This window comes from Anguilla anguilla, chromosome 2, assembly GCF_013347855.1.
Source record: "Anguilla anguilla isolate fAngAng1 chromosome 2, fAngAng1.pri, whole genome shotgun sequence".
Classification (NCBI taxonomy): Eukaryota; Metazoa; Chordata; class Actinopteri; order Anguilliformes; family Anguillidae; genus Anguilla; species Anguilla anguilla.
Genome location: NC_049202.1, coordinates 22,094,728 through 22,118,611, shown reverse-complemented (window position 1 = coordinate 22,118,611; position 23,884 = coordinate 22,094,728). Strand labels below are relative to the sequence as shown.

The following is a 23,884-nucleotide window of genomic DNA, read 5'->3' as shown; positions in this document are numbered from 1 at the left end:
CCCACTTGCGCCGAGGGGCGTCGCAAGCCGCTGACCGCAGGCACCGCCAAACGACGGCATTTTAGGGCGGGGGGGGGGGGGGGGGTGCGGCGGTAACCTGGTGCCTACGTTCTCTTAAGGAAGAGGGTTTATCTGCTGATAACTGAAATAAACACATGCCAGGCAAGAATGGCAGAAAGGTAGTCCTGGTCTCTCTCTCGCACGCACACGCTCACACACGTACACACACACACACACACACACACACACACGCGCGCACACACATGCGCACACACGTACACAGACACACACACACACGCGCACACGCTCACACACGTACACACGTACACACGCGCACAGCCTGGCAGCACATGCACGCATCTTTTCCATTGGGAAGTAGGATAAAGAAGCCCAGCACGCTGACAGGAGCAGCTTCCACAAATGACAGCAGACCGTGACACGCCCGAGTGTGGCGTCAACCTGCCCCGAGAGAGAGAGAGAGAGAGAGAGAGAGAGAGAGAGAGAGAGCGAGAGAGAGAGAGCAAGCCCGCACCCCGAACCCCACTTTAAGGTGGCGGCACGTGTCAGAAAACAAGCTGGTGTTTCAGGGCAAACCAAATCAGAGTCCTCAAAGCGAGGGAAGGGGGGAGGGGAGGGTGACGGCAAGGGGGCGTAGGAGCAGGAGGAGGAGGAGGAGGAGGAGGAGGGGAAGGGGGGCGGTTCGGCGAGAGCGGGAAGACAGCCCAGAACCTTGGGGAGAACGCAGGCAGTTCAACAGCAGGAGCCCGACCCCCATGCCCCCCCCCTTCCCCCCCGCCTCCCCAACCCCCCCCCACCAGCCAGCGGAGCAGTGTGTGGGAATGAAACCCACCTCCCGCAGCTGGAGGCCTCAGACCCAGAGCGCCTCGCCTGCTGCCGTGGACGACCGGCGCCCCACAAACAGGAAACTACCCCCACCCCCCGAAAAACCTGGCCACCCCCCCCAGACGCACAGCTACCTGTACCTGGCACCGCGGGAGAAAGGCCTGCATTCGCTCAGCTCTGGTCTTTAACTTCGCCTTGCAGGTGAAGCAGGCGGTACGCTGTCTCTTCAGAAACTCCGGAGAGTCGCTGTTAGCGATTGCTGAACGCGCCAAATTGCATTTGTGAAGGAAATTTATTTGATTCTTGCTTTAAAGTCTTTTTAAAGTCAAAGTTAAGGACAAATGTCGACTGAATCCCACCCACACTAAGAGAGTGAGGGAGGGAGGGAGAGAGAGAGAGAGGCAGAGTGTGCTTATGAATAAATGCGCACGTACACACACTATATGAAATGCAAAGTGAAATTATTTTATGTCTGTATGACAGTAGGAGCCACAGAGGAGAGGTAAGCAGGTCTTGCTCTTTCTTTGTCATCTATTCGCTTCTTTTCAAGTCTTCTTTTTTCCTTTCTTTCTCTCCTTTCAGCCCACGGGCCTTGGTGTTCTGATGTTCAGTCCTCATTACACTGGGCCGACACCCGCCACCCCCCCCCCCCTCCCACACGCCTCTCTAACAGTGTCATCACGAATGGCGGGCAGGGTAGTGAGGGGGAGGGGGGGTGTGGGGCCGGCGCTGTGGGGGTTACGGGATCGTTAAGGGGGCAACGTGCTTGGGCCTTTGGGGGGGGGGGGGGGGGGGCAGGTACAATGGGCCCAGTGTTACAGAAGGGGACGAACCAGAGGGCAGAAACACACATAACATCACTGTATCTCATTTCAATGCAGCTGCCAGGACATATTGGGGGAGAAGGCAGGGGTGGGGGGGGGGGGGGGTGTCTGGATTTCAATTTCCTTACCCCTTTGGGGTGGGGGGGAGGGGGTGTTGAGGAGAACGCAGTTTGGAGTTTGCATCAACCACACTGTAAAACTACCCTGGTGCCCTTCAGATGCGGCTGCTTTTTGTCCCGCGCCGCTCGGACGAGTCAAAGACTCATCAAGGAACTCAAACGCCGCTCTTCGCGTTCGCCATGGCAACGTCACAGCCTTCTCGCCCCAAAACTAAACAAAAAAAATAATAATGCGGTGGTGGCTGTTGACAAAGAAAATAAAGAAATAAATGCCCGACTATTCAGGGATTCGGGGGGAGGGACAGGTGGGGGGGGGGGGGGGGGGGGTCTCATCCGAAGCCTCGTTTGGGCAGGGAACGCGAGCGGCGCGCCTCACACAATGAGCGGCCTTGGTTCGAGAGCTCCGCCGACTCGCCGGATATCGCGATTGTCCGCGCAGCCGCGCGCCCGGGCCGGGTTCAATCCGTTCTTTCAAACTTCGATAATAACGCTTCCAGTTTGAGGAGCTGTATTCAGCATTAAGAAAACCCAGGTACATTTTTAGGAAGAAAGCTGCAGCCACCACACATTACGCAGGGCCGCAACCACTATAGGGGAAAAGCATCTAAAAAAATGAAATACCGTAAAATGAAATTCAGACTGCGGAACTCTGCTTCCTCCTAACTGCTGTCATCCGGTGTTAGCAAGGTGGGTTTCACTTCGCTCTGCTGCGGTGGTTAACTAATGAGAGAAACCCCCCCCAGGCACCTCGGCGAAATATCACTGACACTGCAGAACGCTCACCGCACATTTCTCAGCGATGGGTTAAAGAAATGCGGAGGGAGAGGGAAAGAGAGGGAGGGAGACTGACTGAGAGGAGGAGAGAGGAAAAAAAAAATCACAATAGTGACATGCAAGAGGGAAGACCGATTAAGGATTTACTTTCAAAAGAGCCGTCATTGATCTTTTTTGATAGACCTGCAATAAATCAAATCAGATTGACTCACATGAGAACCGAGTGTAATCCTTTAGTCAGATCCAGAAGAACTCAAACCAAACCAGCTGTTAATTTAGGCTTTACAAGATAAAGCAGGAGAAATCCTACCTGATGTACCCTTGGGCAAAGGCTTACATCATCTCTGTAAAGCAATCAACTTATTGCCAGTTCAGAGAGACAATCGGAGCACGGAGCGCAGGGAAGGAGGCAGGGAGGGAGGGAGAGGAGAGGAGAGGAGAAAGAGAGGGAGGGAGGGAGAAAGAGAGGGAGGAGAAGGAGGGAGGGAAGACAGGAAGACTTAGCAGCTTTCGCAGATCTGGCTACCCGAAGGGGACAGGCCATGCTCAAACAGGCGTTGAGACATTATAAAATGGCAGAAACACAGTAAGATATAGGCTGCCGTGCATTTCTGCCCGGCAGGACCAGAGAAACCGGGAGCGACGGGCAAGCGTTACTCATTCACTTTAATGTTCCCGTGATCCGCTTCTGTTAGTACTATCACCATTTCACTTCATCACGGCTTCCACAAGGACTGTGGTTAAGGCGGGAGGAGTCTGTGGTTAAGGTGGCAGGAGAGAGACAGAAAGAGAGAGAAGAGACAGGGAGAGGAGGGGAGGGAGAGAGAGAGAGAGAGAGCGAGAGATAGAGAGAGAGGTCATCTCGTAGCCTGAACAGGTGGCTTAAGGGAAAGAAGAAGAAACACACAGGGCCAGATTGTCAATGTTTTAAAAAGCGTCTGAAAAACCGCTTTTTAAATACTTATCAGACGCAGCCCTCACTGGGGCCCTAAAGCTGGATGATGCTCGTTTCCTTTGTTTAGCTTTGCTGGTCAGTGGCTTGTATTGCATATTTCATGACAAAGGCGCTCAGAAATCCAATATTTTAGGTGAGTAGCAAGTGTTTTTTTCTTTTTTTTTTGTAACTACTGTGATGGCTTGCGTTATTTGATTCTTTGTCAGCTACTGGATCCATTCATCTTCGCCCATTTATAAACTCAAACTAGGCTTCTGTCGGGCCTTCACGATTCCTGACCTGATTTTTATTGGCCTTTAAATTCGGTGTGAATAGTTACTTTGTTCACATCCCTTTTCTCACCCTCTCAGTATGCTTATGTCAATTAAAAGGCCATCTTGGCAGTCCTATATTTTTTTTTTTAAATCAATAAATAAAACTGAATAAATCCTTCCTGGACCCAACGTATCAGTGCTCTTTGGGCCTGGCTAACGGAATCGCAGGACGAATGGCAAGACGGCAGAGCTCATCCAGAAAACATAACAAACAAGAGAAGACCCAGAGAACAAACAAACTCCACGCACCGGAACTGCCTCTTTGCCGTTTGACTTTCCCCTTCTCTTCCTGTTATTTGCTCGTCCCAGTGCCACCTCCGTCACTTCCAGCGACAGCAGCGCAACTGAATCTTTATTTCTGCGTTTCCTCCAGAGAAGACCACGCCCTCCACGGTCGTGCTCCTGCAGCTCATTTTCAGAAGAGTTTACCTTCCGTCCCTCAGTCTTCCCCTGACGTGTTCAGCGCTTTATGTTCAGCGCGGACTGCCTCAACGCTTGGTCCACGTTTACTCGCGTTCAGGATTCTCCAGCCAGGATAGTTTTCTGTGCGGTTGATGTCCTCTTGCTAACATACACACACACACACACACACACACACACACGTGTACGCAAGCATGCACACACATACACACACACAAAGCCACACATACACACAAGGGCACAAAAGCACACGCACACACAATCACACACACACGGGCAGGGTCATTAGCCCCATCTCCTTGCCTTTAATGTTCTGTTTACTGCGCGCAACAAGATCAAATCTGAAATCCAATTTGGGGAATTACAGGGGCCTTGGTATTGGCCGTAAGGAAGGCAGAAACAGAGCAGACCTGCATCTCTGGAAACTGTCCAAAGGGACAGGGAACAAAAACCACACGTGAAGCAGGAGTTAAAGCAGCACCCCCCCCGCCCCCCCCCCCCCCCCCCCCCCCCCCCCCCAAACCCCCCGCCCCTTCCCGATCCTTGGCGGTTTCAGTGACTGCTCACAGGGATCAGGGGGGGACTACGCTGGGGCCGCACCGCCGCCCAAATTGAACTCTGGGAAAAAGCGGGGCGGGACGGCGTCCCCGCGCCGCGCGAACGCGTTCGGCGCAGACGCGACGCGGCGCGAAGGGAAGGGAAGGGAAGGCCGCCACAAGCCCCGCTCCGCCTCGCTTTTATTTTTATCAGCCGAGCCATTTCCTCCGTTTTGTTTTTCCGTTTTTTTTTGTTTTGTTTTGTTTTTAAGTTTCGCTTCGGCGAAGAAAACAGCGGCGGCTCAAACTCCTCGCCGGCGCCTCCCACGACAGCCGCGGGGGTCACACTTTTAATTACACGGAAACAGTAATCCTACCAGACAGACGGCAAACGGGCGGCCTCTCGATCGCTTTAAGCCCAGTCGAGTCGTTACCGATGTTATTTGCGGAATTACGGCGCGCGCAAAAAAATGACTCAAAACACGGAGTCTGAGGAAAAAGGGGGGGAGAGACGGGCGAGCTGCGGTTCGTCCAATCGCCTGTCACAGGGGGCGCAGGGGTGTCGAGAGCAGAAAGGTTTAATAATATCGACGCTAAATACGCCCTGTCTCTCCTGAGGGACCCGGTCTAAATCTTTGCCTTAAAAAAAATAAAAATAAAAATAAAAAATAGCCCAGTCGGGCAAACCACATAATGAGCTCGGTTTAGAAGTGACGAAAGTGCGCTCTTCTCCGAGTTTGTTTTACGAGCGCCTGCTCGGCACCGCGGTTTGTCTACGGGGAGCGTCGAGGGCCCTCGTTCGCTCCCGATGGCGCGGTGCTCGATGCGGTTCGCTCGCTGCTGCGCGTCTCTCGTGCCAGAGGCCTCTGTAGCCAATTAGAGCTCAGTTTCTGACCACAGGATCCGAGCATCCAATCATAATTCAAAAATCGAGCTTGTCACCAAGAAATGCGCATGGAAATGGAGGTAGAGAGAGGTAGAGAGAGAGACAGAGAGAGAGAGATGGGGTGCGGGGGGGTGGGGAGGGGGGCGGTGTAGATCGGACCACCCCAGACAGTTCAGCAGGATGGGGGGGCTTAGCAGTAAAGTGCGTGCCTCCAGTGAAAAAAAAAAGCCTTCACCAGGTCATAGGGCTTGCAGCACCACAGTATGTTTAACCACAGAACCAGAACCAGAACCAGAACCAGAAATCCTCTGGACTAAATCCCCACAACTGAAGCTGGCCACTTCTCAACTTGACAGGGACAGTTAAAAAAAAGAGAGAGAGAAAAAAAGAAAGAAAACAAATTAGGGGCCTCAGAATGTCCAGTCCTGGCCCCTACGGGCTGGTGCCCATGGGGGGGGACACGGGGCCAAGGGCCGATGGGGAGCAATAAATCTAACATTCACAGAGCATCCATCCGGAGGGGAAAAACTCACTGGCGATGCAAGATAAATATTTCCCCTTTCTGCAAACGCAGGGCTGTGCACCGCAGTGTGACGATGCTCAGCCAGAGCCACAGGGGGCGCTGTGGCTTTCCGCCGGACGCCGTAAAAAATGTAGATCTCGACCGGGATGCTAAATCAACCCGACTCAGAAACTGGACTTGGTTATTATTTTTTCAGTCAGGGTGCCAGTACGAAACCCCACGCCAGCGAGGGTGCACACCTTATAAGGGCACGGCCTGAGGGCATGGCTTCTTCTTCCCCTTTTTCTTTTTAACCCAGAGATTTTAGCTGCATGGGAAAACCTCCCGCCGTCCGGACTGAAACTGCGTCATCGGCCCCCAAGCAGGGAGGGGGTTCGGGCGGGGGGGGGGGGGGGGGGGGGGGGGGTTGTTGGGCTGCGGGGCCTGTAAAATGATCTGGAGCACCGTACAGAAACCTTCCAGGCTGCTTTTCGAGGGAGGGTGTAGAATTCCACCGGTGTACTGAGAGACGGGCAGTTGTTCTCCAGAGAGGGCGTGCGAGATGGAGGGGTAGGGTGTGCTTGGGGGGGGGGGGGGGGGGGGGGGGTTGGGGGGTATTGGGATGTCCCAACGTTGCCAGGCATAAAACCAAAAATGCAAGTGTGGGCGTTAAAACCGGACTCTGGGGCTCTAGTTACACATAATCTGGGGTAGGCATCACGGTAACGATATAACACAACCTCGCATCCAGTACTGCATCCACTACACAACATAACATCACGCCCAGCATACGCAACAGAAAATCAAATCCATCACTCTAACCACTGCACAACTCACCATTCCACATTACGGTTTTTTTTTTTTCACACTTGCCCAAATTGGAAAGTTAGAATAAAAACACATCGTTTTTTTTTTTTTTAATCTACTTGCCTTAACTACATTCATACTTGCCTAGACGTGACAAAAAATTACAGTACCCATCACAGAAACACCACAGAAAATACCAAGTCTCTGTAATAATATTTATTATTTATTCTCTGGTATCATGAGATATTAAAAAAGTTAGAAATGTAGAAATTATTAGATTAATCATGAAGATTCATCTTCGATTAGTCAATAGATTTTGTAATTGAACTCCATTAATAACCATTTATCTATATAGTAGTGGCAGATACTGACACACAGCTAGCTATTTCCAGTTAAACTGACAACTTCACACTGATCGCTGAAGACACAAACCACAAATTTCAACAATGGCACTACACTAACCATAAGGACTGAGAAAAGTTGTATTTTCATTAAAATAAATTTTGTTAAGATGTACCAACTGCTTGGCTAACTAGATTAACCATGTTTTTTTGCTAGCGAAGTTGCCCATTAACATTGAACTTACATTTGCTTGGCTCATATTCAAATTTTAAATCACTTGCATGAAAAAGAAGTGAAATTAAAAGTACCAATGTTGCCTGCACTGTATTCCAGTTTAGTATGTTATACCTATTAGATTAGCCTTACCCTTAAACATTAATGTGATGTCATGTGAACTAACGTGAGGCACAGTCCAGTATCCACAGTGCCAGAGGCTAATACTACTACCACCGCTGACTGACCCAACACAGCAGCTCTATGATTGTTGTCAGTGCTCTTTCATAACGAATGTGATCCCGCCTCGCTACAGTTTTCCCTTTTCACGCATAACTCTGCTTCTGCGCTAGCTTAGCGGCACCAAACCGAAACTGAACAGCTCACTCTGTCCAACACAATATCCCACCCAGTGCTCTCAGCACTCTCCAACACAACATGAAACTCAGTGATCTAACCACTCTGTACTACACCCTGCACTCTACCCACTATACAACACAACATGAAACTCAGTGATCTAACCATTATACAGCACACCTTGAGCTCTACCTACTATACAACACAACATGAAACTCAGTGATCTACCCATTCTGCACTACACCCTGCACTCTACCCACTATACAACACAACATGAAACTCAGTGATCTAACCATTATGCACTACACCCTGCACTCTACCCACTATACAACACAACATGAAACTCAGTGATCTAACGACTATGCAGCACACCCTGCGCTCTACCTACTATACAACACAACATGAAACTCACTGATCTACCCATTATACAGCACACCCTGAGCTCTACCTACTATACAACACAACATGAAACTCAGTGATCTAACCATTCTGCACTACACCCTGCGCTCTACCCACTATGCACTACACCCTGCGCTCTACCTACTATACAATACAACATGAAACTCAGTGATCTAACCACTATATAGCACACCCTGAGCTCTACCTACTATACAACACAACATGAAACTCAGTGATCTAACCATTCTGCACTACACCCTGCGCTCTACCCACTATGCACTACACCCTGCGCTCTACCTACTATACAATACAACATGAAACTCAGTGATCTAACCACTATATAGCACACCCTGAGCTCTACCTACTATACAACACAACATGAAACTCAGTGATCTAACCACTCTGCACTACACCCTGCACTCTACCCACTATACAACACAACATGAAACTCAGTGATCTAACCATTATGCACTACACCCTGCACTCTACCCACTATACAACACAACATGAAACTCAGTGATCTAACCATTCTGCACTACACCCTGCGCTCTACCCACTATACAACACACCCTGCACTCTACCCACTATACAACACAACATGAAACTCTAACCACTATACAGCATGATATGAAACACAGTGTTCCGACCACCAAGCAGCGCACCCAGTGCTCTACCCACTAAACAATGCAAAACGAAACCCGGCGCTCAAACCACTGCGCTGCGCAACATGAACCCCGGCGCTCTAACCGCCGCGCAACACATGGGCAGCTTGCTCCCCTTTAGGACGCCAGGCCTCCGCTCCCTCGCCGGCTGAAAGAAGGTGATGAACTCTCCGCCGATCCTGCGGCCCCTAAAGCCACAGTCACAGATCTAACAACCCCGAAGAGAACCCGCCAAGGTTAAAAAAATATGAGAAGCAGGGGAGGCGTCTCCCTCTCTCTCCCTCTCTCTCCCTCTCCCTCTCTCTCTCACTCTCCCTCTCTCTCTCACTCTCCCTCTCTCTCCCTCTCCCTCTCCCTCACTCTCCCTCCCTCTCTCCCTCTCCCTCTCTCTCACTCTCTCACTCTCTCCCTCTCTCTCTCACTCTCTCCCTCTCTCTCTCACTCTCTCTCCCTCTCTCTCACTCTCCCACTCTCTCTCACTCTCCCTCTCTCCCTCTCCCTCTCCCTCTCCCTCACTCTCCCTCTCTCTCTCCCTCTCTCTCTCTCACTCTCCCTCACTCTCCCTCCCTCTCTCCCTCTCCCTCTCTCTCACTCTCTCCATCTCTCTCTCTCCCTCACTCTCTCTCTCCCTCACTCTCTCCCTCACTCTCACTCTCTCACTCTCACTCTCTCTCTCTCTCTCTCTCCCTCTCTCTCTCCGAGTCCTTGTTGATGGTGAACCCCTATCTCCCGCAGTCAGAAATCAAAACCTTCACCACGCTTTTGCTATCGGCGGCTTTTTGCGCCGCTAAGCGGCTCCGCGCCGGGCTCTCCCGGGCCGCCGCGCTGTAACCGCCGCATTTGCATGTCCGCGCTGGCGTAGCGGTGGAACAGCTGGGCGCGCGGCCCCGCCTCGCCCGGCGGGCGCCACGGAGACCCGCGCGTCTGCTGCGCCCGCGTTTCGCACCGTCTGGCAAACCCTGCGCACAAACACGCAAACGCAGCACGCTCACAACACACATCTAAATCATTCTGACGTAACGCCTATGGAACATCAGCTGTTAAAAATGCTCACTGCTTAACATACACTGCATAGCTGTATGTGTTTATATACATAAACGCCTCAAATATCTCTTAAACCTCAAGTGAGATTCTTCTCACCAATGTACTGCTTTTTGTAAAAAAAAAAATTTTTTAAAAAACATGCCTCAGTTTAGAGTTAAACACAACAATATGAACAAGCAAAATGAAATCGTTGAGACCGAAATGACACGAGGCCATTTCTGAGCCTCTCTGAGGGAGCTCTGCGTGCAGCGGCGAGGTCGAGGTTGCGTAATCGCCACTCGATGGCGAGCGCCGCCGGAGCCTCGTTTGGAGGGTTCGCTCCGAGCGCCGGAGTCAGGCCGGGTCACGGACGCCGCTAGGCTAACGGCGCGGCCTACCCACGGAGGCCAGATTCCGGCTCGGGGGTTCCGCGGCTCGGGCCCACGATCCTGTGCGGTTTGTTAGCCGGGGGGGGTGAAATAAGGTGAGGCCGACGCCCCTGTCTGTCCTGCTTCCTGCTTCCTGTCACCGGCTCATTGGCACAGCGACTCCCTCTCTCTGCACCCAGTGCATCTTTCTGCCATTTTAGAGCATTTCAGACCGCGGCATCCATCTGTATCACTCACTCACAAGGGAGGAACGGGTGGAGATGGAGGGGGGGGGGAGCCCTCAGAGACAGCTTAAGAGCGCCATACCACGCTCTCTCTCCCCCCCCGCCCGCCACCCCCCCCCCCAACCCCCCTGACTAATGCTCCCCAACACTCGTACATCACCCGCAAATTGGCCAAATGAATTAACCACGGCCTCTGCTTAGCGTTACGAGCTTTAAATGGGTTTTCGCTCTCCAGGCCGGCCCAATAATTGCATTTATCCATCTTGTTGAAGTACGGTTTACACGCGCTAGCATCTCACCCATCCAGCCCACATTTTCTGCTCCAGTGGCGGGAGTGCGGCGGGGATTTGTCATTGGATCATAACAGGTAATTCAAACAACAATTAGTTCCATGACTCGCCCGTATGTCAACGTCTGTCTGAAGCCCCCCCGTCCCCCGTCCCCGCCCCCGCCCGGCCCCCCCGCGCGCCCGACGCTCAGGCGGCTCCGCCCGGCTGAGCGCCGCTCGCTGTTCTTCAATTTCAATCAGGGCGAGCTGGAGCTGGAGCTGGAGCTGGAGCTGGAGCGAGCGCGGGCCGCACAGAGAGGCCCTGTGCCTGATGCTGCACTGACACGGAGTTACACAAGCAAACACACACAGCCTCTCACATACACACACACACACACACACACACAGACTCTCACACACACACACACACACACACACACACACACAGTCTCACACACACACTCACACACACAGTCTCTCACACACACACACACACACACACACACACAGTCTCGCTCACATACACACACAAATACACACACACAGTCTCTCACATACACACACTCACACACACACACACAGTCTCACACACAAGAGTCTCTCTCACACACACACAAAAATATACACACACACACACACAGAGTCTCTCTCACATACACACACACACAAATATACACACACACACACACACACACACACACTCTCACTCTCACCCACACACAAGCATGTCCGCCACGTGTGTGGTGAGTGTGGGGGGGGTCATTCCAGCACTCGTGTGTGTTTGAACAGCAGTGCATTAGGCGAACAGAGGCCGGCAGGACAATCGAGCTGTGTAAACAGAGGGTAAGCTCTCCCTCCTCGGACCTGCGCTGGGGGGCCGGGGGCTATCTAAACATCCCGCCACTCTTCCGCCGGGCTCCAATAAACACCGCCGCTCTCCGGCCCCCGCCGGCACCGCCAACGCCACCCGGCTTTCAAACCGACCGCGCCGGGCCACGGCCGCGTCGCCAGGGCACCGTACGGCCTCCTCGCGCAATCGATCATGTGACTTAGGAAGAACTAAGTTTCCCCAGTGAGAGGTCATGTCGAAAGTGTTCAAGGAGATTCGACTGTCACCGCAATGACCACCGCCCCCGTGCCCGAAAAAGGCAGCGTCACAACGAGGAAAGGAAACACTTTTAACTTCCTGAAAACTCAGCTTTTGACACAGCGGGCCAAGACAAACGTCAGTCGTCAAAGTTGTCCATCTTTATTAATACGGTACCCTTTGCACATTCCAGCACCAAATATCTATGGTAAAAAGGAAAGCGTAAGCCCCCTGATTCGGTGAGGGAATCCCTGGCTGATCTATGATGTCAGCACTGATTGGATAAAGAGCTCACTAGAGGTTTGGGTAGGTAGTGAAATGAAAAGGCCTCCCTTGCAGGTCTGTGGGTGAGCTCTGATTGGATAAACCAGCTCCACAGCCAGAACAGGGGTTATTCGCCCCGCCCCCTTTTCATCCAGTCACCCACCCCCCCCCCCCCCACTCCTACAGCTTGCCCAACAATCACCTCAGCAGCACAGCTTGATCAATTTCCGGCAATTTCCGATTCCCCCCTCCGACAAACCACGTCATTCCGCACCTGCGTCCCGGAACGGGACTGACCCCTCACACGCTCCAGGGAATCAATTACTTCGAGTCAGGATTCATTTGGGAAAAGGCAGCCTCCGCCCCGGCGGTCCGCTCCGCGGCAAAATCCGGAACGATGGCGGCGCGTCCGACAGGAAGGCATTACCGCGCGTTATCGGAAAACCCGCAAACACCTTGTGGCCGACGTCACCCGCCCCAGCCACACACGCACCAAGCTGCGGTCGAAGACGTTTGGAGAAGAGCGGGCGGCCTCCGGTACTTCACCCATAAAGACTGCGTCTGCTTACACCTTAATGATACCAATTATGTACATAAAACTTCAGTTCTATGGATACATTCAAATACATATGGAAATATTCAATGGCTTTCTTTTTGCTGATAAGTCTGTCTCGGAGACATTTTTCTTTATTTTAGCAAAGTGAAAATGCTCATCGCATGCCAACACCAACACATCAGCCCAGAGGCCCTTTTATCGCACGTTAACCTTGCATACATTCGGTTCGAAATCCCACGGAAATCCCGCAATTAATACATTCGTTTATTTGCTGCTTCGGCAATACAGTCTCCTTCACCTTTCGTGTTGATGTGAATTAAGCACCTTGACGAGCAAACAGGATAACGAGTGGCTCATTAGCGCATGCACACGAGCGCGCGGGGCCCCATCGAGGCTATTACGCCAAAATTAAAAATTGAATCGGAAGATTAAAAATACATGTCGGACTACGCAACCTTTCCCCTCTGCTGCAGCGTTACATTCCACATAGCCTACTATAGTCTCGCAGACGGAATTTCTACTCCACTTTTTAAAAAAAACCCAAACAGAATCAAATCTTAAAAACCAGAATCAAAAAGCATCAAACCCTGGCAGGCAGAGAATTTTCTAAGCTTCTGGAAGAAACAAAGGTTTGCCTGGGAATATTTGAGAAAGAGTTTTAAGAAGACACAGCGAATAGGACTCCATATTTCCAGGCAGCCAGGACCTGGTTTTAAACGTTACCACAGCTTTCTTCACATCTCAATGATTTCTCTTTTTTATGGGCCGTTTCCTCACTCGACAGGCCAGTTTAATTTCTTTCCACACGGTTCTAGCAGCCGACTAATAAAGTCCACAAAGTCTCACCAATTAGCGACACCCTGCCCCTTGGAAGAAGGTTCGAGGCCCAACCAGCATCTCTGAGCATCACCATCACTCCCTTACATTGTGGCACCATTATAAATCATACACAAGCACAGGCTCACAAAACGTCCTTTATATCAGAACATCACACCATCATTCTGTACAATAAGCCAATGCTGGTATTAATGAATAAAAACATAAGTTGATCGTTATTGTGTTTAAAGCACTGTCATGGTCCTCCCACACCGTGGCTGGATCGCTGCATTCGAGCGCAAAGCAGAAGCAGACCCAATCGACCGGCCCGGGCGGCCAGCGAACGCGACGCGCGCGGCGGGACGGGCGAAGCGCGCACGGCCACGCCCCGGGGTTACCCCGGCGGAACCCCCAATCCCCTCCCCCGAACCGCGCGCCCCCAAAAGGTAAGGGTCCAGAGCTCAAGCCGCCGCACCCGCGCCGCACCCGCGTTCCCCCGCACCCAGCGGCGCGCCCCGAACCCAGGGGCCGAGCGTCGGCCTGCACTCTGGCCCGACCCCAGCTCGCTCCAGTCCAAACACACGCGCCGCTCCTCCGCCCTCAAACAATGCTTTCCTTTGAGGTTTTTTTCCTTTTTCTAAAGGTGGTGGTGGGGTGGGGAATGGGGGGTGGGGGGGGGGGTTGGTCCTGTGGACATCATTACTGAGAGGGAGAGGAGGTGGAGGCAGAGGCGTTTGGAGAAAGACCGAGGTGAACGGGCGAGGGTTCGGAGAAGATACAAAATAAAATTCTTAAAAACGGAAAGTTAAGAGGAAGCTCGAGCCGTGCGCGTCGCCTGCCAGTCAAGCCCGGCGATAAACGACGCCTCCCTCTCTCTCGCGGCCCCCCGCGCCGATTAAAAATAAATAAAAAAGGAAGAGAGAGAGAGATAAATGCAGCCCCCGAAGGCTCCATTGTTTGGACAGCTAACCGCGAGCGGCCTCTGCTCTCATTACGGCGGCATTACCGCCAATTACGCGCCTCGCTCCGCCACCTTTGGAGTCCAGCGCACACGACGCTCCGTGGGACGGAGCAGCCGCCCAGGTCACCGGGTTTCTTTACTCCGTCAGTCCGTAACACACTTTCCCTGTCTCCGTTTCTCACCTGCATAATGCTGTGAGATAATGTATTTAGCCTCCCACCTGTTTATGTAAAATACACATTTTATATGTATGTACACGTATGCATGTGCGCATCTACAGTAAGTATGTATGTATGTAAGTATGCATACACATGCATTCTCACATATATGCGAACACACAAACGCATACATCATACACACTCTCTTACCATATATATATATATATATATATATAGACTTATTATTATTAACGGAAGTTATTAACGTTGTCGTTATTATTGGGATTAAAATGCTCTTACAAATGACATCTCAATTATGAGTATCCAGTCCACTGTTACATGCTCACCAGCATCTAAGCGTGATTAATGACCGAACATGGGCTTTCGTACCCTTCCAATACACACGTCAACCAGCGAAAAACACGAGCTTCATCCGAATTTCTCCACTTCCGCAGCCAATTCAAAACGAAGAACATTCCCAGGGTCACCACGGCTAAAACATTTTCACCACACAATCAGACGCGCGTTCTGTCTGGTTACGATTCACTGATCGGCACAAAAAAAAGAAAATAAATAAATAAATAAATAAATAAATAATGTCTCCATGCACAGAAAATCACTCCACAACAATCCAATTGCTTCAGAAAAGTTACTGCAGGACCTGTGAAATTGAACAAATATATATTTTATTATATAAAATAATAATATTATTATTATTATTACTACTATTTAAACAAACAAAAAAACCACTGCAGCTTCTAGACCAGTGCCTTCAAATGGCTGACCTTCCACAAAGCATAGCCAGAGTCTGTTTGCAGTGAGTAGTTCAGCACAGTGCATAAGGCAGATAGTGGCATTTGGTAAAAGTATATTTCCCTGTTTACGATCAAGAGAATAATTCTCTTCACCCAAGACTTACCAAGGGAATAAAGAAAAGAGAAAATGAAGAGGGAAAAAAATAATTCAAACTTTTTTGTCTGTGGCATTTAACAAAAACTATTTTGCTAAAAAAATATTTTTATTGGTACTTATAAAAAGGAAAGGAATGCCTTCTTTCACCTGAAATCTGGAGCTTTCCGCACACCCCCACACCCCCCACTGAGAATAATTTAATTTCCATGTTTCGAGCGGCCTAGCCATGTGGGCCAGTAGCCTATATTTAACAGATGACAAAAGTTGCATTCCAGATGTACAGAGTGATCTTTGTGTGAAGCATTATGGAAATGCATTAGAGACCCCAGTTCGCCACAGCTGCTAAGCTAATGCTTGTGTGTGTGTGTGTGTGTGTGTGTGTGAGAGAAAGAGAGAGAGAGAATTCAGCCACAACTTCACTCACCGAGTCACTCTCTCACACACACACACACAAAAATGCAGACATAATGCAAACACTCACGTGTACACTGAAAGCTGCAGGCACAAGAACACAAGCACAAAAGCACACACACTCCCAGCCTCTACTTACAAGTCTCATTTCATTTTCCTTTCCTAGCTAAGAAATAAAAACACACCAACACTTAGTCTAATATGAGGCCATGAATGGATTTAAAAACAAGGGTGCCATAATTATGGGGACACTGGCCACTGCGGTATTAATTATTTAAGACTCATGCCTTCTAGAAGGACAAAACCTGTTTATTGGAATAAATATTTTACTCTTTATTATCATTCAGTCAATGATTATGCCCCAGCAATAAATAAATAATAAACAAATGAATTACAAAAAAATCTCAAACTAAATCAAACGGAACCTCACAACTGTCCAATTGTGACAGGTGAAAATTCAGACTGCTCTCTCAACAAGAAGGGTCGAGGTGCAGCTTTCGAGACACCCAGTGCACCTTTACAACACCGAACAGCAAACGGACAAAACCAGCGGGCCAGACGAAACGACCGCGACCAATTTCCACGCGCTCTCAGGTAAATCAAACCGCCGACATCGCCAACGCCAGGTAATTAATGGGCTCGGGCGGAGAGGGGGGAGAAAAAGTCCCGTAATCTCAGTAAATATTTACAGCGCAAATCTTTTCCACTCGATCCCCAGAGCTCACAAAACATTACTGTACTCCCCACATCTGCAATTCATTGACTTTTACAATTTACCACATGTCGTGATGGGAGAGGTCTCGACTCCATCTGAATCACTCCACAAATATGCGAGTGATTTATTGTTTTAAAACTGCAGGCCGGTTTCGCGCAAACTCTGCTTTCCGCTTGACACTGCTCCTATTGGCGGCGCGCGAACAATTACAGTTTCGCACTAATTAGCCAAGTCCTGAAAATATGCGGCCGGCCACTAATGCCGAGCAGGTCCCGCGTTTATTTTAACGGTGCCAAACTTTAGTCCTGAACTTAACTCCCTCAAATCCAAACCAGACTGCAGTTTTATGGGCGTTCATCAAGTTCAGCGAAACACAAGAGTCACTTTTCCTTTCGGCCCGCTGGCTGCGATGGGAAAATGGAGGGGAGGAGAGGGAGAGGGGGGAAAGTGCAAAACGCGCAGCGAACGGACCCGGGGCCGGTACGTCGTAAACACGCTGCGATTTGCAAAACAAAACGACGTCAACCCTCCGAATAAACCCAGCGTGCGTCTCGCGACCGCCGACACAGGACGACACAATGCCCGCCCAATAAACCCCCCAACGGGCGACAATTAGGAGTCATTAGCATGTAAAGCCAATTTGATAAGGTGCAGTCCGTCCCCGAGTCTTATTCACCTCACGGGCGCCAGCCATTCAGAGCGGCAGCACCACACACATAATCCATACGAGCTCCATTGTTCCGCTTATCCTCCCGAATTAGAGGGAGAGATACTGTCCTCGTGAATTACAGAAATAAAAGATCTCTCCAGACCTTTCCCTCAGACCAGGCGTTGCGGAAACACAATTGCTCCACCTCAAGCTAAAAAAGATTTTTTTTAATTCAGCCCCGAATTAACAAATAACTACACAATATAGTCTTCCCGAAGCCAGCAGTATACTTAATTCGTCATTTGCCTTCCCCCCCCCCCGCCCCCCCCCCCCGACCCCCCGACAAGCAGTTATTTTATTTCTCAATGGAAGCAACTGTGAGAGAAACCAGATACAAAACCAAACAACACAATGTCCTGCGAAATCTGCTTGGAATAGGCCATAGATTTTTTTTTTTTTTCCTTCTCGAGAAGATGGTTTTTTTTTTTTTTGTGTTTTTTTTTTTATTCTAAATTGAGAAGCGTGTTTGGGTGCCGTGTCTTTTTTTAAACTGCTGGTAATTACACATACGGGGCCGGGGCACTGCGAGGGCCCACTGCGGCGTCGGGTACCTCCGCGCTCACCGGCCCGGGCCGCTCTAAATAGCTCCAGCGGATTTATGGCCCCCGGTAATTTGCCGGGTGCGCGACTGTGGGCCCCCGTGCGTTTCCGCGCCACAGCCTGACGGCGCGGCGATTCGCCGCCGGGAGTCTCCAGGCCGCTCGGCTGTGGCGCTGCCGGCAAACGCTGGCGCACGCGGTGGAGAAGGAGAGAGAGGGGGAGAGAGAGAGAGAGAGAGAGAGTGGAGCGGATGTCAGCCGCGCGGTTATGGCTATCTGAACCTGCTCTGACTCAGAAGACTTGGGGGTGGGGGGGGGGGGGGGGGAGGGGGGTGCGGAGTTGAGTGGCAGGGTTGGATGGTGTGGGGCAGGGGTAGGGACAGGGCAAGGCAGCAGGGGTTAAACTCTGGATATGATTTCATGTTAAACTGTTAAATGATACCAAATTATAAAGCACTTCAGACTCAGGTGGTTGAAAAAACAAACTATGCGTCCTTATAGCTCTCTGAGGTCATACAAAATAGACAGGCTGTCAACCCCTACAACACACACATTCATATATATATATACATATATATATAAAAACACATATACATACATACTTACAAAAATAATTCTTCTTATGTGTGTGTGTAGGAGCTACATACTTTTTTTTTTTTTTAAATAAGGGAATATTATGCATCAGGAAGCATGCTTAGTCCAGCCAAAGGCCATCAAACTAAAACCTAAAACAACACTGCACTGCCAGAGTAAAACAGGACAATTTTCATTTCATTCACAATTTACACTCCGCACATACGGACCACATTCTTCTACGAAGCCGTCATGACCACACAGATTTTACTTTAACATAAATGTGCGTAAAATATCTTTTTTTTGGTGCAATTTCCAAGAGGAGAATGAATGAGAATGTCTCCCTTGGGTTAAAACAAAACCACTAAAAAGCCAGATGAACCATTAAGCAATAAAACAAAAAGAAATTTCTAAGTACATTCATTCTTAAAAGTACATTTGAGAGGGAAGCAAAAGAGGCAGTGTGTGACACATCTACCGGACAGGCAGCTGAAACCACACTGACAAATTCTGACACCAAACTGACTCCTGTAAGCTATGCATAGTACAATGCTTTAGGGCTAACAAACGCTTCAGAAAACTGCTCTGGGACCACCGGCATTTGACCCACTGTGTTTGTGACCAAACAGACGGGCAATCAATGCCCAGATAAAATATTTAGAATAAACCAAGTAACACGTTATGAAAACAGCAGTCGGAACATAAAAGCCGAGACGGTTTGACACCTAGTGCATTTACAGAAGTGAACAATAAGGGGGATTACGTGGGCAAACAGATTCATGGATTTACTAACAATCCAAAGTATTTACTGAAAGCCACTGGTCTCAAAACACAATTACAATTGAGCATTTATCAAATACTACACCTGGATGCATTAAAACGGCAATGCAATTATGGATGATAAAAAACCAGCCAACATTAACACACAATTCCTGAGCATGTTATTAAATTGACGTTCACTTCAAACAGGGACATGGCAAAAAAATTAAAATAAACAAATAAATAACTGGAATGGAATGTGTATATATATATATATATATATATATATATATATATATAATACATAAAGACAAAGAACTAAAAATACACAAAGTACCATCCCACAGTGACTGCTGTAGTCTGTATTGTAACCAACCAGTCAATCTGACAGAACACACAGCGGTCTGTGCTCTCATTGCTGACTCGAGCTGACTGCTATTCTGTTTAAAAATGCACACGGAGAAGACGCTAAACAAAGTAAGCGACAGCAAACATTCTCCAGGACTCTCGCAGCATTTCAGGCCTAGCACCTGAACGTTTTTTAAAATGGAGGAAGATCACTGCTGCGCACGAATGCACCCAACACAGACCATGTGCTAAGATATGTGACATTTGAGAGCGCATGTACGTATCCATATACATACACAGTACACTAAGTACAACGCAGGACTGTAGCACACTCTTTTTCAGTAAGCATATTAAATGCAGATTCAAAGCAAAGGCTTGTCCTTTTTTCAGTGTTTATTGCAAAAAGAGTGAAACCTTATGCAACTCTCATACAGTTATTACAATCAGAGCCCTGTCTCTCAGATTAGCTAACAGCAGCCTTGTGGTGAAAACAAACACACACACACACACACACACACACACACACACACAACCATGTTTGTGTGTAACACCCGACAAACAATGGCTCATGGGGACGAAGTAAACTCTGCAAGCCAGCAACAAATAAAACAAACTACAGCACAATGAAATACGTCACATTATAGCATTTTTAGATGGACAAAAATATATTATAAGACACACTGCGTTTGTTCTTTATAAATCAAATCAATCATCACTATCCTTTGCATACATCACAGGTTTTCAAAACTATGTCTTTTTTACCTCTATGTCTTGTTTATGTGCACTTTAGTTTTTCCAGTGTTTTTAAAATGTGTCCTTTCTTCTTTTATTTTATTATTTTTTTGCATAACATGTGCACAGCTAAAAGGCCTGTTATGATATTATGCCAAATTATCTTACAAATATTGAAACATAATGTAATGTCTGTTGTCACAGAAACCAAGTCGAACAAATTATAAGACCATCATCAATTTATTCATTACTTTCTATATCACACCATTTCATGACAAATAAAAAATGCAAATAATGAATTTGGTGTTAATAGGCTATTCAAAATAGAAATTGAAAAAACACATTTCTTTATGCAAAAGTGTAGGGTAAGTAGAATATTTCATGAAGTCTCGTTGTTGCTCTAGCCCTTTAATATGACATGACAGCTCGGGAAGCAGGGACTCGTAATTACAAACAAATTGAATAAAAAAAATAGTAGGTTTAGAAAATTGCCCCCCATGTGCAGTTATATTGCCCCACTGGGACTGGTATTTGGTGGAGGGTAAATTAGTATATATGCATAATTACACAAAGCTGCGCACGGAAAACAATTTCTGTGTCTTTACTGAACTACACTTTGAGAAAGCGTACGATTGCATTCGATATTTTAAAAATAAAAATGTCTATTATATACCATAAGACAACGTTATTTATGAGGAAAATAATTCAAACATTTCTTCACGCCTATTTACTACGTAGGTGACAACCTACCACGGAGGCATAAAACAAATGTGCAAATATTACAAACGTTTTATTTGGTCGTCATAATTAAGACGCAGATATTTGATAAATGGGAATTTATAATGACAAGCATGTACTTACATTTAGCAGACCAAATGCGTAATGATTGAATGAAGAATTAACATATAAATTTGCTTTTATTAATGTTTTTTATTTATTTACCCGAGTATAAATAAGATACAACATCTCAATAGCTTTATGTGACTAACAAGGTAAATTAGAAATTAAAAGTAAAACATTCTTCAGAGAGGTTGCACCATCTGCGCTCGTGAAACGCTTGGCGTAACTGTGCAAAACTGCACGGGTGAAATAGTTATTAATTGAGAGAAATGTCAGTGGTTTCAAATTCCCTTTATGTACGCTTCCTTAATTGAGAGATAAGGATTTGTTGCTGCAACAACAACAACAACAACAATAATAATAATAATAATAATAACAATAACAATTATAATAATAATAATAATAATAATAATAATAATAATAATAATAATAATAAATGCAACGCTAAGTAAACGTGTTACGTAAAATAACAAAATAAAATGATTTGAAAAACGCGTATTTAAAATAAATACATGCAACCATAAATTGTTATTAATCACTACAGAATAAAGGGTGGGTTTACAAAATATGATTATTTTATTATGTACAGCTCGTAAAACAATTGCTTGTGAAATAACATACCTAATCACATGCAACCTCAAATAGAATAGGCGATGGAAACGCGCGTTCGCTTCGGAGCTGAAAACTGCTCACTTATGCGCTCATAACACAAATACACATAGCTAGCTAGCTAAGACTCTGTACGTGCCATTATACAGTACTTGAAAAGTTGCGAAACTTTTGCTTTAGCTAGCTAGCTATATTAATAGCTAACATACCAAGCTCACTAGGAAGCAATGCGTGAATAACAACACACTGCCTTCAAATGCGTGTCTCCGTAAATATACATAAACAAACATTTAAGTAAATTAACTTACTGTGCGTGCTGTTGGAGAAAGTGATCCGTTTGGAAGGTAGGGGCTTGTAAGATCGGGGATCATTATAAATGGATAACCCGGGTACGGAGGGCTCTTGAACAAACCTCCATCTTGCCTTTTCGCAGCTAACATGGCGGGGGAAAAGAAGAAAACTTTTGTAAGTGCCTTGAAAAGTTTTTAAGCGTCTGAGAATCCGTTAGGATATCCACGACACGCTTACATTGTACAGTACTGTAAAAGTCCCAGAGACAGACCGTGAAGAAAAACGACAAACTCACCCTCCTCTAAACTTTCTCTGGTTTTGTCTCTGAAAGTTTCGGATCTAGGCGGAGGCCGTCTTTCCGCCTTGAAATGCAATGAAACACAAGGTTTGCATTAAAGACGTATAGCGCAAACGGTAACGTTTCAGTCGTACAAAAGCGGTTTCAACACAAAAAAACACACATTTAGGAAAACGTAGCATAGTGAACTAGGTGGACAAATGACCCGGTTAATTTCCCACTTACCTCTGAATCCGACGAGCTGTTTTGATTCGTTTCTGATTCATTTACAAGAGAAGATTTGACATCTGCTAAATCCCTTTCTGCCGAGGAGTTCTCCGAAATTTTTTCCTCCTGTTCCCCTTCGTCTTTGAAGGAGATCATTTCATCGTTCGCTCCCAGATCGTCCCCTCCACCGCCGTTGAGCTGCGGCATTTTCCCGAGCAATTTTGGGGGGCAAAAACACAAAGTTTTTAAACCCTTGATCTTTGTGATCCCGAATCCGAGTTAAAGTTTAGGGTCTGTATTAGCGTTTTCCAAGGACTGGCGGTTTGTACAAACTAAAAAGAGGGGAATCTTGGCAGAAAAAGGAGCCGGAGATGGAGCTGAGCCGCTCGGATTGAGTGAGTTGAAGTTGGTCGGAGTGGTTTTCAGTTCAAAGGCGGCGCTGATTGACAGATAGAGAGGGATGGAAATAGACTCTGGATTCGGGATTATTGACAGGGAGAAACACACAAGAAACTAATGAGATTCAAACAGGGAGGGACTTCAAGTGACGTTTTCATAAATAGAGAGGGGCAGGAAAGCATTGGAAAAAAACGGCTTGAGGAAGCCGGAGCACGACTGTGCCCTCTGAAAAGCGAGAGAGGAAGAGACAGTTTTGAGAGAGGCAGGAGAGTTAGCTATCCAGATAAGCGGTTCAGATCTGTGCCAAAAAACATAGAATAGTCGCAAAATACTATAATCCAATGCGAGGATTACATATTTGGGCGGTATCTGTGTCCCACTGTTATTTTTCACTTCCTCAATTTCTTAAATTTCAGTGGAGCTTGTTATCAACCGTAACGTTATTAGCATTAGCTAGCTCTGACGAGTTTTATCATGGATGGCTTAAAGTTTACCCTAAATCCTAAATACGGTGTTTGCTCGCTCTGAATATAGGACGTGACATTTTATCGCGTGGAATTAGCTGGCTTGCTAGCTAAATAGAACGCAATAAGTAATTGTGATGCTAATGGAATAACGAACATTTAGCGTTTGTTGTGTTTCAGTCATCTAGTTAATGTAATTTTCTTGCTGGCTTTAGTGATCGTGGTTCATAATCCAAGTATAAGAAGTTTTAAAAAACTAAAGCAAATCAAACCAGAGATCTAGCTGCATTGCGTGGAATTCATGGTCGTTGCTACATTTGAATTTTATCTCGTTACGCCAGCAAGCAAACTATTTTGAAATCCTCAACGCAGACTTGAC

The 23,884-nt window shown here is 47.6% G+C and overlaps 1 protein-coding gene across 25 annotated transcripts in view; it reads right to left on the bottom strand.

Moving 5' to 3' along the window:
* tcf7l2 (transcription factor 7 like 2) overlaps nucleotides 1-23,545 on the bottom strand; it is a 108,909-nt gene extending 85,364 nt beyond the window's left edge. For 6 of the 25 annotated variants that reach the window (XM_035404404.1, XM_035404412.1, XM_035404406.1 and 3 more), the window contains exons 1-3: nucleotides 22,661-23,539; nucleotides 22,433-22,499; nucleotides 22,155-22,279 (exon numbers count right to left, since the gene is read on the bottom strand). In XM_035404404.1, the coding sequence (XP_035260295.1) occupies nucleotides 22,155-22,279; nucleotides 22,433-22,499; nucleotides 22,661-22,849 (381 nt within the window). In that variant the 5' untranslated portion in view covers nucleotides 22,850-23,539. Of the gene's footprint in view, nucleotides 1-22,154; nucleotides 22,280-22,432; nucleotides 22,500-22,660 lie in introns of all 25 variants that reach the window. The other 19 variants (XM_035404402.1, XM_035404408.1, XM_035404407.1 and 16 more) reach the window with 6 other exon arrangements.
* Nucleotides 23,546-23,884: the final 339 nt, after the last annotated feature.